The sequence below is a fragment of the Vespa mandarinia genome, chromosome 22 (assembly GCF_050613455.1).
Source record: "Vespa mandarinia isolate Hongniang chromosome 22, ASM5061345v1, whole genome shotgun sequence".
Lineage (NCBI taxonomy): Eukaryota > Metazoa > Arthropoda > Insecta > Hymenoptera > Vespidae > Vespa > Vespa mandarinia.
In genome coordinates this window covers 1,797,501-1,810,606 of record NC_140831.1, presented here as the reverse complement: position 1 = coordinate 1,810,606, position 13,106 = coordinate 1,797,501, and the positions used below count along the sequence as shown (strand labels likewise).

Here is a 13,106-nt window from a genome sequence, read left to right as displayed (position 1 = left end):
GTCGACGACAATCGGTAGAAATAACTGGGACGATCAGAAGGAATTCGTGGCAAGTCGGTTCTCGAAAGGGGATCAAGAGGGTCCTCTCTAGAATTTTATCGGTTGCCACTGGCAACACGGCTCAAGTTGATTCTGTCGCTCTAGGCAAGATGCCGCGCATACATACACGCACACGCACACGCACACGAACGCACACACACACGTACATACATACACCCACACCAACAGATAGAAAGAGAGAGAGAGAGAGAGAGAGAGAGAGAGAGAGAGAGAGAGAGAGAGAGAGACACGCATACACATGCATATTATGTCCATGTATATACGTATGTATGTATGTATGTATATATGTATGTAAGTATGTACATAACAGTAGTGGCTTCTCCTTTGGATAGCTATGTACCTATACTATGTATATATGTATATGTGTGTGTGTGTGTGTGTGTGTGTAGGTATCTGTGAAGAGAAAGTGAAAAATAAAAGGTCAAAAACGTGAAGCTGATCGACTTGTGTGGGGGAAAAAAGAAAAAAAAAAAAAAGAGAAAGAAGAAGTAAAAGAAGAAACAAAAGGAGACAAAAGAAATAGAGAAACAACCCCTTGTTTCTTCACTTTGATATAACTTTGACTTTTTTTTTACGCAACTTCTCCTTTTTTCATCGTTTTTCTTTTTTGTGGACACTGGGAAGAGGGAGGGAGGGAGTGAGGTAGGTAGGGGGGTGGTGGTAGATGGGATTTTAAGAGGAAAGGAAGAAAGACAAAAAAAGAAAAAATAGAAATAAAATGGAAAATTAAAACGGACATACTTACGAACTTACGAACTTACGAACTTATGAACGAATGTAAAAAAAAAAAAGAAAACTATGTAAATTTGTAAACATCGTAGGAGAGAAATATTTTGTAAGAAATATTTCTCGTTGAAGGAAAAAAAAAAAAAGAAAAAAAGAAAAAAGAAAAAAGAAAATAATAAAAAATATGAAAGAAAAAAGAATTCCTTTAAATATAATCTCTCTCTCTCACTCTTTTTAATTTTTTTTTCTTGATATTTGTAACACATACATACATACATACATACATATATATATATATATATATATATATATATATATATATATATATATTATATAAACATATACATATACACACACATATATAAAGTGCATAATGCATAGTGCACACATGCATACATACATACATACGTACGTAAATATATACGTTTATTCAACTGTCAAAAAATTTGAAAGGATTCTCTTTTGTACAGTGATTCGGCCGATATTTTCCGAATTATAGCTCGCAGATCGTAAAGTTTAATGGGCAAAACTAGTTATAGGATTTCGACTATGAGCCGATCGTCGAATGGACTCTTTAAAAATTCTGATGCTTTATCGTCTATGGACGGTCTGTTAATAATTGAAGGCCAAGAGCCCTCGTTTAACCTTTATTGCCTACGAAATTATACTATTTCCACGAAGTGCCTGTTTGCCGCTCACTCCGAGCATTCTTTCAAATTCGAAGATAGAGAGACAGAGACAGAGACAGAGACAAAGACAGAGACAGAGAGACAAAGAGAGAGAGAGAGAGAGAGAGAGAGAGAGAGAGAGAGAGAGCAAACGAATCATTTTGCAAGTTGCAGCTTCGAACAAAAAACTGTGTATTTTTTTTTTCATTTTTTTAAATAGTCATTCATAAAAAAATTATATATATTTATATAATCGCATTATATGAAATCGTTCGGAGAACATGTCGATCTGAATGAGATATAATTTTACGATTAAATATATATATATATATATATATATATATATATATGTAAAAAAGAATTTATTTATTTATTATTCTCAGAGAAACATTTCTAAAAAAGAAATATTCCATTATGATATTTATTTATAACGAATAAATTATTACAATGTGAATATTTCTTTTGTTTTCTTTTGTTGTTTTTCTTTTCCTTTTTAGTAGGTAGGAGAGAGGGAGTAATTTTTTTTTTTCTATTTTCTTAATCGCACAAAAAGAACAATCGTAATTTTTAGATGAAAATTTTTACGTATTCATTTCTAATACATGTATGCATATATATATGTGTGTGTGTGTGTGTGTGTGTTTATATAAATATTTTTTTTTGTTTATAACAAATAGACATAAACACGTTATATTACCAATAAACGTTTATGCGAGATATATAATTTATTTTAATACATAATTCATCATAATTTATTTTCCTGATATTATTTAGTTGAATGAAAATATATGTCGGTGAACGTAAAATGGCAAGTCGCAAAATAAAATGGCGATTTGCGTGTTAGGTCACGAATTACGAGACCTTAAGAAAGAAAAGATGGCGCCACCAGTTGGGTTGACAAATCATCCTACAATAATAACTCTATTCTTGGTTTACGTAATACCTTGAAAAAAAAAGAAAATTCAATTTCATTTTATATTGATCATTCGAAAATAATTATCTAATATATTATAATATATATTAATTAACATATGCATATGTGCGTGTACATATGCATGTATATGCGTCGATATTTATTACATAATAATACGTAAAAAGTATATATAATAAAAAATATATACGTAGACATTTTATATATATTTTCTTTCTTCCTTTATTTTTTTCTCTCTCTCTTATTCTTCTTTTTTCCTTTATCTCTCTCTCTCTCTCTCTCACTCTCTTTTTTTTTTACATCAATCGCAATTGAATTCTTTTTTTTTTATCGAACGATTTCTTTTTTTCTTCTTTTTCTTCTTGTACGATCGAAGATTAAAGATGATATTTTAAAAATGTCACGAAACTCTTTAATAAACATATAATTATTAAGAATATATTATATCTCATAATTAAATAAACGACATTTGTATAATATTCGTTCAATGAAAATTAATTGACATTCTTTATCCGTCAATTTAAGATTAAGTATAATATAATATGATTGCAATTGAATTGCAACAGTATATAAAATTATATAATATATAATATAATATTTTATTGTGTACGAGTTTAATTTTCTTTTTCTTTTATTTTTTTTTGTAAGACAGAAAAATAAACGATTAGTGTTTATTTATATAATAAAATAATAGAAATTTTATTAATCATATTCGTGAACTAGTATAAATTATTTATTTCCTTTATATAAGATTATATATGTATAAATATACATATATATATATATATATATATTAGAACAACTTACAGTAGACGGATGTACGTTCAAATGATAAATCAGATGAATGTGAAGATCATTATTGTAATAAAATTAATATCATAGTAATATTATTAATAGTTAAGTATTGTCCTAGTTCGAAACTACACAATAAATGCAGTGGTCCCTTTTGGTTTAGATCTACAAAATGGCGTAGATTCGTATGGACGGCATCATGGTTCACCTTATTCCAGAGGGGTTGAAGCCCTATTCCACGAACCACAAAGCCACCCTTCACGAGGGTTGAATCCTCGAACCCCTCGGTACGGTAAATTTGAAAGTAACATGGCGGCATAAGAGATAGGAGGCGGGAGGAAGGAGAAAAGGGGGAGGGAAAGCATAGAGAGAAACGTGAGGCGAATGGTCTCCCGGGAAATTTCTGGAAAATTACCTCAGTGTACTTGATATATATAAATATCTGTGTGTGTGTGTGTGTGTGTGTGCATATATATACATATATGTGTTATATTGTTCTCTCCGAATTTTTATCGCCATCTATTGTGGTCCATCCTTATTAATCATAACACAAATTTATCGATTGATCTACTAATTATCATACGATGGTATTGCAGAAATCTTCTTATACGACGATAGCTAAGTGATCGAGGCAATCAATGTAGGCGACATCTATTGAGATAAAGAAGAAACATTTCTCTTTTTTTGCAGTTACCTTATTTATCAATTAGATCCCTTTAAATAAAATACATCATAGATATTTTATTAACACTATTATTTCTCTATTGTTTCATTAATTTTATTACTTTATCGAGTTGAATCAATAAGCAATGTAGAAATTTTTATTATTTTAATTATTTGTTTTATTGCAATTTAGAGATATATATATATATATATATACATTTTTTTTTTTTATGATAATATATTTGAAAAAAACTCCATTAGAGTTTCTGTTTAGAGTTTCTGTTTTGATCGAAAAATTATTTATTGATATTAATTCATGTATTTTTATTATTAAGATATTTACACGTTATGGTTACTATTACCTTGAGATCAAGGTATGTGAACGATGACGAAATTAATCACGGTTCATTGTGCACATACATATATACACACACACACACACACACATACGCACATATCTATATTAATGATTTCCGTAAGACTTATTTACATGTTATAGGATTTATCAAAGTGACGCATCGACATAGCGCATAAATTTTGCCCTTTGAATTAAGTGGGTGAACCGGTGTAAGTTATCACTGTCTTTATAATGTCTTGTCCCATGTAAATAGATGATGTTGAAATTATTTATTATATATATGTCAACGATATAATCAAATAGAAATCTATGAATTCGATTACGACGAACGAATTCTCGAAATAAAGGTATTGAAAGGGAAAGAAAAAAAAGAAAAAAAAAAAAAAAAGAAAAAGAAGAACAAAAAATCCCCGGCACGTAATCAACGTAAACGTGATTGTACGATTGATTGATCTCGTTAAAATGTATTAGAATATTTCAAAAGTTTCTTTGAAAATTATACGTTCCGCATGATGCTTCATAAATTGTGCAATCGAACGGGAATATTGCGCCTTTTATTTCCTTTTTCTACTTTTTTCCCTTCTTTTCTTCTTCTTCTTCTTTTTCTTCTTCTTCTTTTTATTTTCCTTATTACACCAAGACGTTTCTTTTATTCGAACGAGTCGTGACATTTTAATTCATTTAATAATTAAATATCATTTCTTGTTACGGTGAAATAATAACGTTCAACAAATTTCCCTAACATCAAATTATCTATTCAACGTCTAATAACTTTGATCATTGATTTGCATTAATTAAGAATTCTACAAACGTTTTCATAATCATTCTCTCTGTCTTTTTCTCTCTCTCTCTCTCTCTCTCTCTCTCTCTCTCTCTCTCTCTCTAACTCTAACTCTAACTCTAACTCTTTCTCTTTCTATCAGAGAAACAAATCGTAGAGAAACTTCGAATCATCGTCAAGCTAAAGATATTTCTTATAAAAAAAGAAATTACTCATTAATGATAAACATTGACGTTTATTTTTAACGAATTTACGTATTCTCACATTATTGTTTATTCGATCGATTAGATATCAATCGATAACTTTGTTGGAAATTATTTAATAACCGTTAGAAATATTCAATCGTTAGAAGATCAAACGTATTCGTCGATTGTTGCGATAAAAGGAAAACTTAAAAAAAAAAAAAAAAAAAAAAGTACTTATAAACCTTTAATAATTATTTATTGATGATTCTCAATGAAGATTACGAATTACTTGTTAATTATTCGTACAGTTTACATATTATCTTTTTTTCTTTTTTTTTTTTTTTTTGATGTAATCGACACGAGAATGAGACTAATGACTAACTATGTAAAAGGGGTAAGAGAGAGAGAGAGAGAGAATAAAAAAAATAAAAAAAAAAAAAAAATGTTTTATTGAACACTGACATCATGGTCACAAAAAATAATCGCGCTTTTCTTTTGTATTAATTACGAACGATTACAATTAATCTTCAATTAAATACGATTAATTAACATTGTTTACAATCGATCAACGAAACAAGAACGGCGAAAATGAGGACGATCGATTGATGAGCTCCTTTTTTTGAAAAGAAAAAAGGGAAAAAAGAAAAGTAAGAAAAAAGGGAAAAAAGAAAAGAAAGAAAAAAGAAAAAAAAGAAAAAAAAGGATGGAAAGTAAAAACTTCTCGTCGAATATTAAACGTCGTCGACATAAAACAAAAGGGAAATTCATTCGTTTTCATTATAATTCTAAATTATATAATAATAATGATTTAATTAAATATTCGATTCATATCAATCGACAAAATCAACATAATCGATTACGTATTTCTAACTTCTTTTTTTTCGCTTTTTCCTTTTCCGCTCGAAATAAACTATAACATTTAATTTCCAATGACTATGAAAGCGGAAAGAATGTTAGTTAAATGATCGTTGACATTTGTCCTCGATAAGAAATAAATATATAAATATATATATATATATACACACACACACACACACACACACATATGTATATTATATTGTTCTCCTTGTGGTTATCCAATCAATCTAATTAATATTCAATGGCAATATTTCTTTTATTCATTGTGTTCGGGAATAACCGGACTTTAGATATCTTCGAGGAATTAGAATTATTCATTTACACGTGCATTAGATTCAGAGAAGAAAAGAGAAAAAAGAAAAAAAAGAAAAAAAAAAAAAAAAAGACCATTCGTGATATTGAGCCCATGAACGCTGAGTTTATCGAATCAAATTGGAAAGGAGAAGAAGAAAAAAAAAGAGGTGACGGAGGACGGGGAGAGAGGGGGGTTGGGGAGGAGGAGGAGGAGGAGGAGGAAAAAGAAGAAGAAGAAGAAAAAGAAGAGGAAGAAGAAGGAAAAAAGAAAAAGAGGAAAAGAAGTAAAACCCCCTGCCCACCCCCTCCACATACACACACATACACCCCCACCCGCCGTATATATCTCAGGAAGTTCAACGTACTTCTTGGAAATCTTACATTTAAATAGTTAAACAATTAAATAGTTACGTATACGAAATACATAAATATAATTATCAAGTTTTTCAAGATTATCGTTTAGAATGATAATTGTTAGAAAGATAATACGTACGTAAATAGGGAAAAGACTATGTTCGGTGTTATAATGACGTAACGTAATAACGATGACGCGATTTATCGCGAGGGTATTCGAGTGAGTAGGGGAAGAAGTATTAGAGAGGAGGAGAAGGAAGGAGAAGATAAAAAAAGAAGAAAAAAAAAGAAAAAGGAAAAGAAGAAGAAGGAGGAGGAGGAGGAGGAGGAGGAGGAAAAAAATTGAAGAAAACGAAGACACGGTAAAAAATATTCGTAATAATGATAAATACCGTGAGAAACAGAGAGAGAGAGAGAGAGAGAGAGAGAGAGAGAGAGAGAGAGAGAGAGAGAGAGAGAGAAGGGAGGAGAGAGAAAGAGATAATGAGAGAAGGAGAAGATTGAGATATGGTATGGACCGAACCGAACCGAACCGAACCGTCAGTGTATCGGTATCTTTCAGATCCGTGCATCGTGATTCGTACAAACAATTCTCTCTCTCTCTCTCTCTCTCTCTCTCTCTCTCTCTCTGTCTCTCTCTTTTACTCTCGTAAGCTGTGTGATATCGGTCTCATCGTCAGTCGCATTTAAACCATCGAGAATCAAAGACCAAACTAATTCTGCATAAACGTTTTAACACGTTTTTTGTTTTCTTTTTTTTTTTTTTCATTAACGAGTTATTTAAAAGGAAACATCTGTAAGAAGAAAAAAAAAAAAGAAAAAAAAAGAAGAAAGAAATATCGGCGTAAATCTTGACATAAGAACAAATCAATTGTTATCATATTATTTATAATCATATGTAATTCGTTCATCGTCGTCGTCGTCGTCGTCGTCGTCGGTAAGTAAATTTCATTATGCGTCGAATCCCATCATTTCTTTCTTTTTTTACGTTTGATTTATCCTGCTCTTTCTTTTTTTCTTTTTTTTTTCTTTTTTTTTTCTTTTTTTTTCTCTCTTCCTTTTAATCATTATACTTTTAATTCCGTAACATGATAACATTTCGTTATTACGTGTATTTTGTAAATATTTATATACATGTGCGTATATGTGTATGTGTATAATCTGTGTGTGTGTGTGTGTGTGTATTTTCTTTTTCTTTTCTTTTTCTTTTTTTTTTCTTTTTCCTTCTCTTACCAAGGTTTTCTCTACCTTATAAGATTTATCTTTGCAGTGTATGTGAATACTGTTTTTGTTCTTACAATTCCATCTCACTCTTTCTTTTTCTATTTTTTTTTTCTTTCTTTTTTTTTTTTCATAAAAAATACCGTGGATAAACGTGTTTATGGGAAACGTGTTTAAAAAAAAAAAAAGAAAATGTTTAAAAAGAAATATTTAAAAAAAGGAAAAAAAAGTTACACGGATCAAGTGCAAAGATAAACGCCATATATTTTGACCTTTGATAAGACTATAAATGATTTTGTTTCTATCGTTTAATTTTTCTTTCTTCATTTTTCTCTTTCTCTCTGTGTGTGTGTGTGTGTGTGTTTTTTTTTCTTTTTATTATTATTGTTTCTCTTACGTATATTTTCTCGTTTTACTTCTTTTTCCTCTCTATCTTTTTTCTTTTTTTTCTTTTTCTCTTTTTTCTTTTTTTTTTTTTTCTTTTTTTCTTTTCCCCAGATACCACTTACATCCTTTTTTCCTTTATCTTAATACTTTTTTAATTAAACGAAACATAACACTCGTCACTTTTCACAAAAGACAATTTCAAAACTTACAAATTTTACTTTATTTATATTTATATATTATTTTGCTTTATTATATATATATATATATATATATATATTCGTTTTGTTTTTCTCTTTCACATTTAATAACAAATATTCGACGAATTGATAATACGTGTTTCGTCTTATCAATTCTTTATTGTACTTCGATAAATCTAATTGTTTTTTATTTTCCTTTTTTATTTTTCTTCTTTATCGAAATATCAACATTTTATTTTGTAATTTTAACACACACAAAAACACACATATGTAATTTTGTTTTGCACGTATTTCTCGAAAGCGTTGTCGTTTGATAACAAACTCTAAAAGTGTTCATATTCGATTCGAGAAAAAGAAAAAAGGAAATCATGCGATAAATATATACATGTAACATACATACATACATGTAACATACATACATACATAAATACATACATACTACATACATACATACATACGTACATGCATACATGCATACATGCATACATACATGGATAAATAAATATATATGTACATATATACATAGGTTATTTCAAGTGAGTGTCCCCGTTAGACTGCTTTCACCTCGTTTCGAAGATGTTGCCAAGTAATCGAAGTTACTACACCAATGTATGGACATTGGCGTGTTTATTTTTACTTTTTACTAATTTTAATAAGTTTTCTCTTTGTCATGAAGAGGAATTGAAATCGCCAAAAGTACAAATTAAAAATGGAACGTTGATGGGTACGTTAATGTTAACAAGGAATCAACGTGAATTCGTTGGATTTCGTGGTATACCATACGCATTGCCACCGCTTGGTGAACTTAGATTCGAGGTAAGTTACAAACTTATTATTTATTTATTATTAAAAATTAATTGATTAATTAATTATCATTAATAATAAATAAATTAATTAATTAACTTAAGTTACAAAATTATTATTATTATTTTTATTATTATTATTATAACGATTATGACAATAAATTTAATATCAAACGTAAATGAAAATTATAAATGAAAGGGTGAAAGGATTTTTGGTGCGAGAGAGAAATTTGTTTTTTACTTTTTCTTTTTATTTTTTCTTTTTTTTTTCCCATTTTTTTTTCTTCTCTTCTTTCTTTCTTTCTTTTTTGTTCTTCTTGTTCATCATCCCACATGTAATCTTGCACATGTAAATATTACGTCGACTACATTGTACATTATATGTTGACTAGAGATAAATACTATGTGTCAAATCTACTCATATGTTTAATGTGTGTTAAAATAGATAACATATATGTACATACACACAGACATATATATATGTTATTAACGTTTACCTTTGTTTAATTTTAAGTGCTTGTAAATTTTCTTACGCTTACTCGCACATCACATATTCCGGATTTTCTCTCTCTTTTTTTTTCTTTTTGTACTTTTCTTACATTTTTTTTCCGATTCATTTCTATTTTCTTTCTCTTTTTTTCTTAGTCTTTTTTTTCTTTTTTTTTCTTTTTTTTTTTTTTCTTTTAAGTACGCTTCATTTATAACGCACAGACATTTGATTCCTTCGTATCGGTTATCGATGATTTTAATATTGAATTTTGCGATTTCATTTTACAAGGTTTGATAAATTCTTTCGAAAGAGGAATAAAATTAGAAAAGAAAAAAAGAGACAAAAAGAATTGAAAGGAAAAGATAAAGAAAGAAAGAAAGAAAGAAAGAAAGAATGATAAAGTTATTTCAAAATGTATTTCAATTTTGAAAGATTAAAAATCATAATTTTTATTTCGTACGTTTCTATTTCCTAATAGCGACGAAAAAAAAAAAAGGAAAAAGAAAAGAAAGAAAAAACTCTATCAGGGTGGACGTATGGAAAGTTTTAGGATGACCTTTCGAAAGATCAATTCGCCGTTTAGTCCGAGAAAACTTTCGTTTTTCTTCATTACCTGTTCCTGCGTTTCTTTTCTTTTTTTCTTATTTTTTTTTTTTTTTTCATTTTTTTTCTCTCTTCTTTTTCGTTTTGTTTATATCACTTTCCTCACACGTATTCGTAGAGATACTTTTATCGATTTATAAGATTTCACCTAATGATTACTTTTGCAATGGTTTCAATGCTTTTCAGTTTTAATGAACAAATGATTTTTTTTTCCTTTTTTTTTTTTATATTGAAGGACAAAACGTCGACGGAAATTTTACGAAAGATTTATAAATCCAACAACGGTTCGATCGTTAACGACGTCAATATTATCTATCTCTCTCTTTTTTATGTTTCCTTTAATATTTCAAAATTTATTTTCCTTTTGGTAAACTTATATATATATATATATATATATATATATATATATATGTATATATATGCGCGCGTGTGTGTGTATATATGTTTGTGGATGTGTGTGTGTATATCATAAATCGTATTTTATACAAAAACGATTCATCGATTCGAACGATGATATTGAAATATAATTCGTCATCGTCATCGTTATCATCGTCGTCCGTATGAAATTTTTTCGAAAAAATTTCTCTATCAAAAGTATCATACAATTTAAATAAATACAACTTGCTTAAATATACTTCGATAGAAATATTACAAATACGATACGAGTGATAATTATATATGATAACATAAATGAAAATTTTTCCATAAAAATTTATATCCTTCAAAGGTATTAATTATTAACATTTATTTATTCCCCCATACATGCAAATCTTTATTCTATATGATTTAATTTTAAACTTTACATGATTTATTAGAATTTAAAATGTTAAATTCGTTAATATCTGACTTATAAGACATTCACTTTTTCACGAAGTAACTTTTTAACTATGTATTATAAATATACATAGATATATACATATTTATAATGTATGAACGTTAATTCTTAAAAAATATTTACAAATATTTTATATTAAAAATATTTTTAATATAAAAAGAAAAATGAAATTAAATAAAAAAAAATATCTATTTAACATAATACACGACGATGATCATTTTTAATGTCGTTTGACATATTGCTTTACTGATAAACTGGTTTCTTATAATGTTATTTATGTATGCATATATATATAATATATGCATATATATATATATATATATATATATATATATATATATATATCTATATGATTTATATATGCTGAGAAGAAAGTATTTTTCTTGTTTCTTGTTTATTTATTATATCCCGTTATCTGTTAGTGTTTATAAATAAGATTTTTTATTTTTACGATTGTTTGTTTCAACTTTGAACTTTCCATAATTTCATTTATATATATATATATATATTTTTTTTTATAAAAAAAACTTTCGACTTCTATAATAATTGTAATTTTTATTTTTTTACTTTCATTCGATCGATTTATTTTTTTGATCTTATTTGAGATAATTTTATTGAACTTATCTGAGAGATCGCTAATTGTGAAAACGAAAAAAAAAGATATTCATATTACATATTAAATTAAAAATTTAAATATTAAATTAGAAATTGATATTCGCGATGTTTATATATATATATATATTTTTCTTATTTATTATTATTGTTATTATTGTTGTTATTATTTTATTTTATTTTCTCTTAGCCACCACAACCCATGACCTCATGGAGCGGTACGTTGGATGCACGTAATGACCGGTCAATATGCACTCAAAGAAATATTTATACTCATCAAGAAGAAATCGTTGGTTCGGAGGATTGCCTTTATTTAAATGTTTATACACCTAAGGTGCCTAATACGAACGAAGAAAAAAATTCTCGAAACAGTTATCCAGTTATGGTTTGGTTCCATGGTGGTGGCTGGGTCACTGGTGCCGGTCATTCCGAATTTTATGGACCAAAGTTCCTTTTGGATCATGACGTTATTCTCGTCACGTCGAATTTCAGGTAAAAAGAAAAAAAAAAAATTAAAAAAAGAAGAAATGAAGAAAATCGAGAAAAAGAAAACAGAAAGGATTAGATAAGATTTTTTCTATTCTTTTTTTTTTCAAACGTCTTTCTCTCTCTCTCTCTCTCTCTTTCAACTTGATCGTCTAACACGATATCTGCCGTACAATCGCATTATTGTGATTATAATATCATAGGATATATATATATATATATATATATATATATATATATATGTATCATTAATCATATAATATCTTAATATAATATAATCGTTAAAAATAATGAAGTGAACAAATATTAAATATATAAAATAGATAATATCAATGAACGAAGGCTTCGTTCTTTCTTCTTTTTCTTTTTTTCATCTTTCTTCTTTTTTTTTTTTTTTTTTCTTTTTTTTTTTTTTGACGATCTCGAATTAAAAGCAAAAAAAAATGTATATGACATTCAATGTAAAGTAATTTTGTTTTTCTTGAAAATTTGTCGAATATTTGTATCGATTAGGATGTAGATTAATTGTTTTGTTTTTTTGTTTTCCATTCATCAGGCTTGGCCCACTGGGATTTTTGAGTACCGAGGACTTGGTATCTCCTGGAAATCAAGGTTTAAAGGATCAGGTTCAGGTACTTCGATGGATTAATGAAAACATTGCTGCATTCGGTGGCGATCCACATAGAGTGACGATTTTTGGCGAGAGTGCTGGTGGTGCAAGCGTTCATTATCACATGATGAGTAATCTCTCAAGGGGTAAGTTTACAACGACAAAAATATAAACAAAAAAAAAAAAGAAATC

The 13,106-nt window shown here is 28.1% G+C and overlaps 1 protein-coding gene across 3 annotated transcripts in view; it reads left to right on the top strand.

The window, feature by feature from the left end:
• The first annotated feature begins 7,262 nt into the window (after window positions 1-7,262).
• The window catches only part of LOC118442442 (venom carboxylesterase-6), a 12,571-nt gene continuing 6,727 nt past the window's right edge, over window positions 7,263-13,106 (top strand). The window contains exons 1-4 of one of the 3 annotated variants that reach the window (XM_085663467.1): window positions 7,263-7,601; window positions 9,002-9,291; window positions 12,009-12,310; window positions 12,861-13,060. In XM_085663467.1, the coding sequence (XP_085519593.1) occupies window positions 9,052-9,291; window positions 12,009-12,310; window positions 12,861-13,060 (742 nt within the window). In that variant the 5' untranslated portion in view covers window positions 7,263-7,601; window positions 9,002-9,051. Of the gene's footprint in view, window positions 7,608-9,001; window positions 9,292-12,008; window positions 12,311-12,860; window positions 13,061-13,106 lie in introns of all 3 variants that reach the window. The other 2 variants (XM_085663466.1, XM_035868034.2) reach the window with 2 other exon arrangements.